Source organism: Neophocaena asiaeorientalis, unplaced genomic scaffold (assembly GCF_003031525.2).
Source record: "Neophocaena asiaeorientalis asiaeorientalis breed wild unplaced genomic scaffold, Neophocaena_asiaeorientalis_V1.1 scaffold629, whole genome shotgun sequence".
NCBI classification, from domain to species: domain Eukaryota; kingdom Metazoa; phylum Chordata; class Mammalia; order Artiodactyla; family Phocoenidae; genus Neophocaena; species Neophocaena asiaeorientalis.
Window position 1 is genome coordinate 5,936,656 of NW_020175468.1, and position 991 is coordinate 5,937,646.

General features: G+C 59.8%; 1 protein-coding gene across 1 annotated transcript in view; it reads left to right on the forward strand.

Annotated features, from left to right (window-relative positions):
* Window positions 1-241: 241 nt before the first annotated feature.
* Window positions 242-991, forward strand: part of LYPD5 (LY6/PLAUR domain containing 5) — a 1,632-nt gene continuing 882 nt past the window's right edge. Inside the window, 3 exon segments of the mRNA XM_024768830.1 lie at window positions 242-320; window positions 781-903; window positions 906-956. Coding sequence (XP_024624598.1) covers window positions 257-320; window positions 781-903; window positions 906-956 — 238 coding nt within the window. The 5' untranslated portion in view covers window positions 242-256.

The following is a 991-nucleotide window of genomic DNA, read 5'->3' on the forward strand; positions in this document are numbered from 1 at the left end:
GCCAAGAGGTAGACACAGTCATGACCAGCCACAGCAGCAGCCCCTGCTTCTTTCAAGGCAACAAGGCCTGTCTCCCCTCAGAGCAGAAGAGCCTGGCCCATGTGGCTGTCATATGCAGGGTGGAGCCTGATTCCTTGCACAGGCTCATCCTTGGCCTGTTCCTCTCACTCCAACCCCGCTCCTCTCCCCAGGGTCCCAAGCCCTGCAATGCTACAGCTTTCAACACATCTACTTCGGGCCCTTTGACCTCAGTGGCATGAAATTCCTCAATGTCTCCTGTCTCCTCCGATGCTCCGAGGCTGTCTTATCCCTGAACACTGGTGAGGGGCAGGAAACACATAAAAAAAGGGCGGGAGCGGGGGGCAGGGACAAGGATGAAAAAAAAAAAGATGTGGAGGTGGAGGTTGGAGGAGAAGGGAGAGAAAGAAGGAGGGGATGGGGGGGCAGGAGGTGGGAGGAGGAGACAGTGGGGGGCCAGGAAGAGGTGGGAGAGGGGCAGAAAAGCGGAAGAGGGGAAGGAGAGAAAAGGAGGAGGAGGAAAGGGTTGGTGATGAGAGGAGAGGGGGAGGCGGTGTAGAAGGAAGCAGAGTTTGACAGAGAGCGAGGGACGAAAGAGAAGGTCAGGGCTGGAGGGAGAAGCCAGGTTGAGTGAGAAGCGAGAAGACAGAGGAGCAAGAGACTTGAGACTAGAGGGAGAGAGGTGGAGAGGAGGGGGCGTGGGAGAGGAGGAGAAGGGCTGCGGGGGAGGCAGCGCTCCAGTCCCCATCCCCTCGCTCCCAGGGTACCGAGCCTCAATGACCATGGTACAGAAGGGCTGCTGGACAGGCCCGGCTACGGGCCAGATGCAGTGGAATGACAAGGCGCTGCTGCCTAACTACTCGGTGGTGCGCGGCTGCGGGACCGACCTTGCAACGCGAACTTCCAGACCCACGACTCCCTAGCCAACCTGAGCCGAGGTATGCGAGGGGCGGGGCTGGGTGTGGGGCGGGAC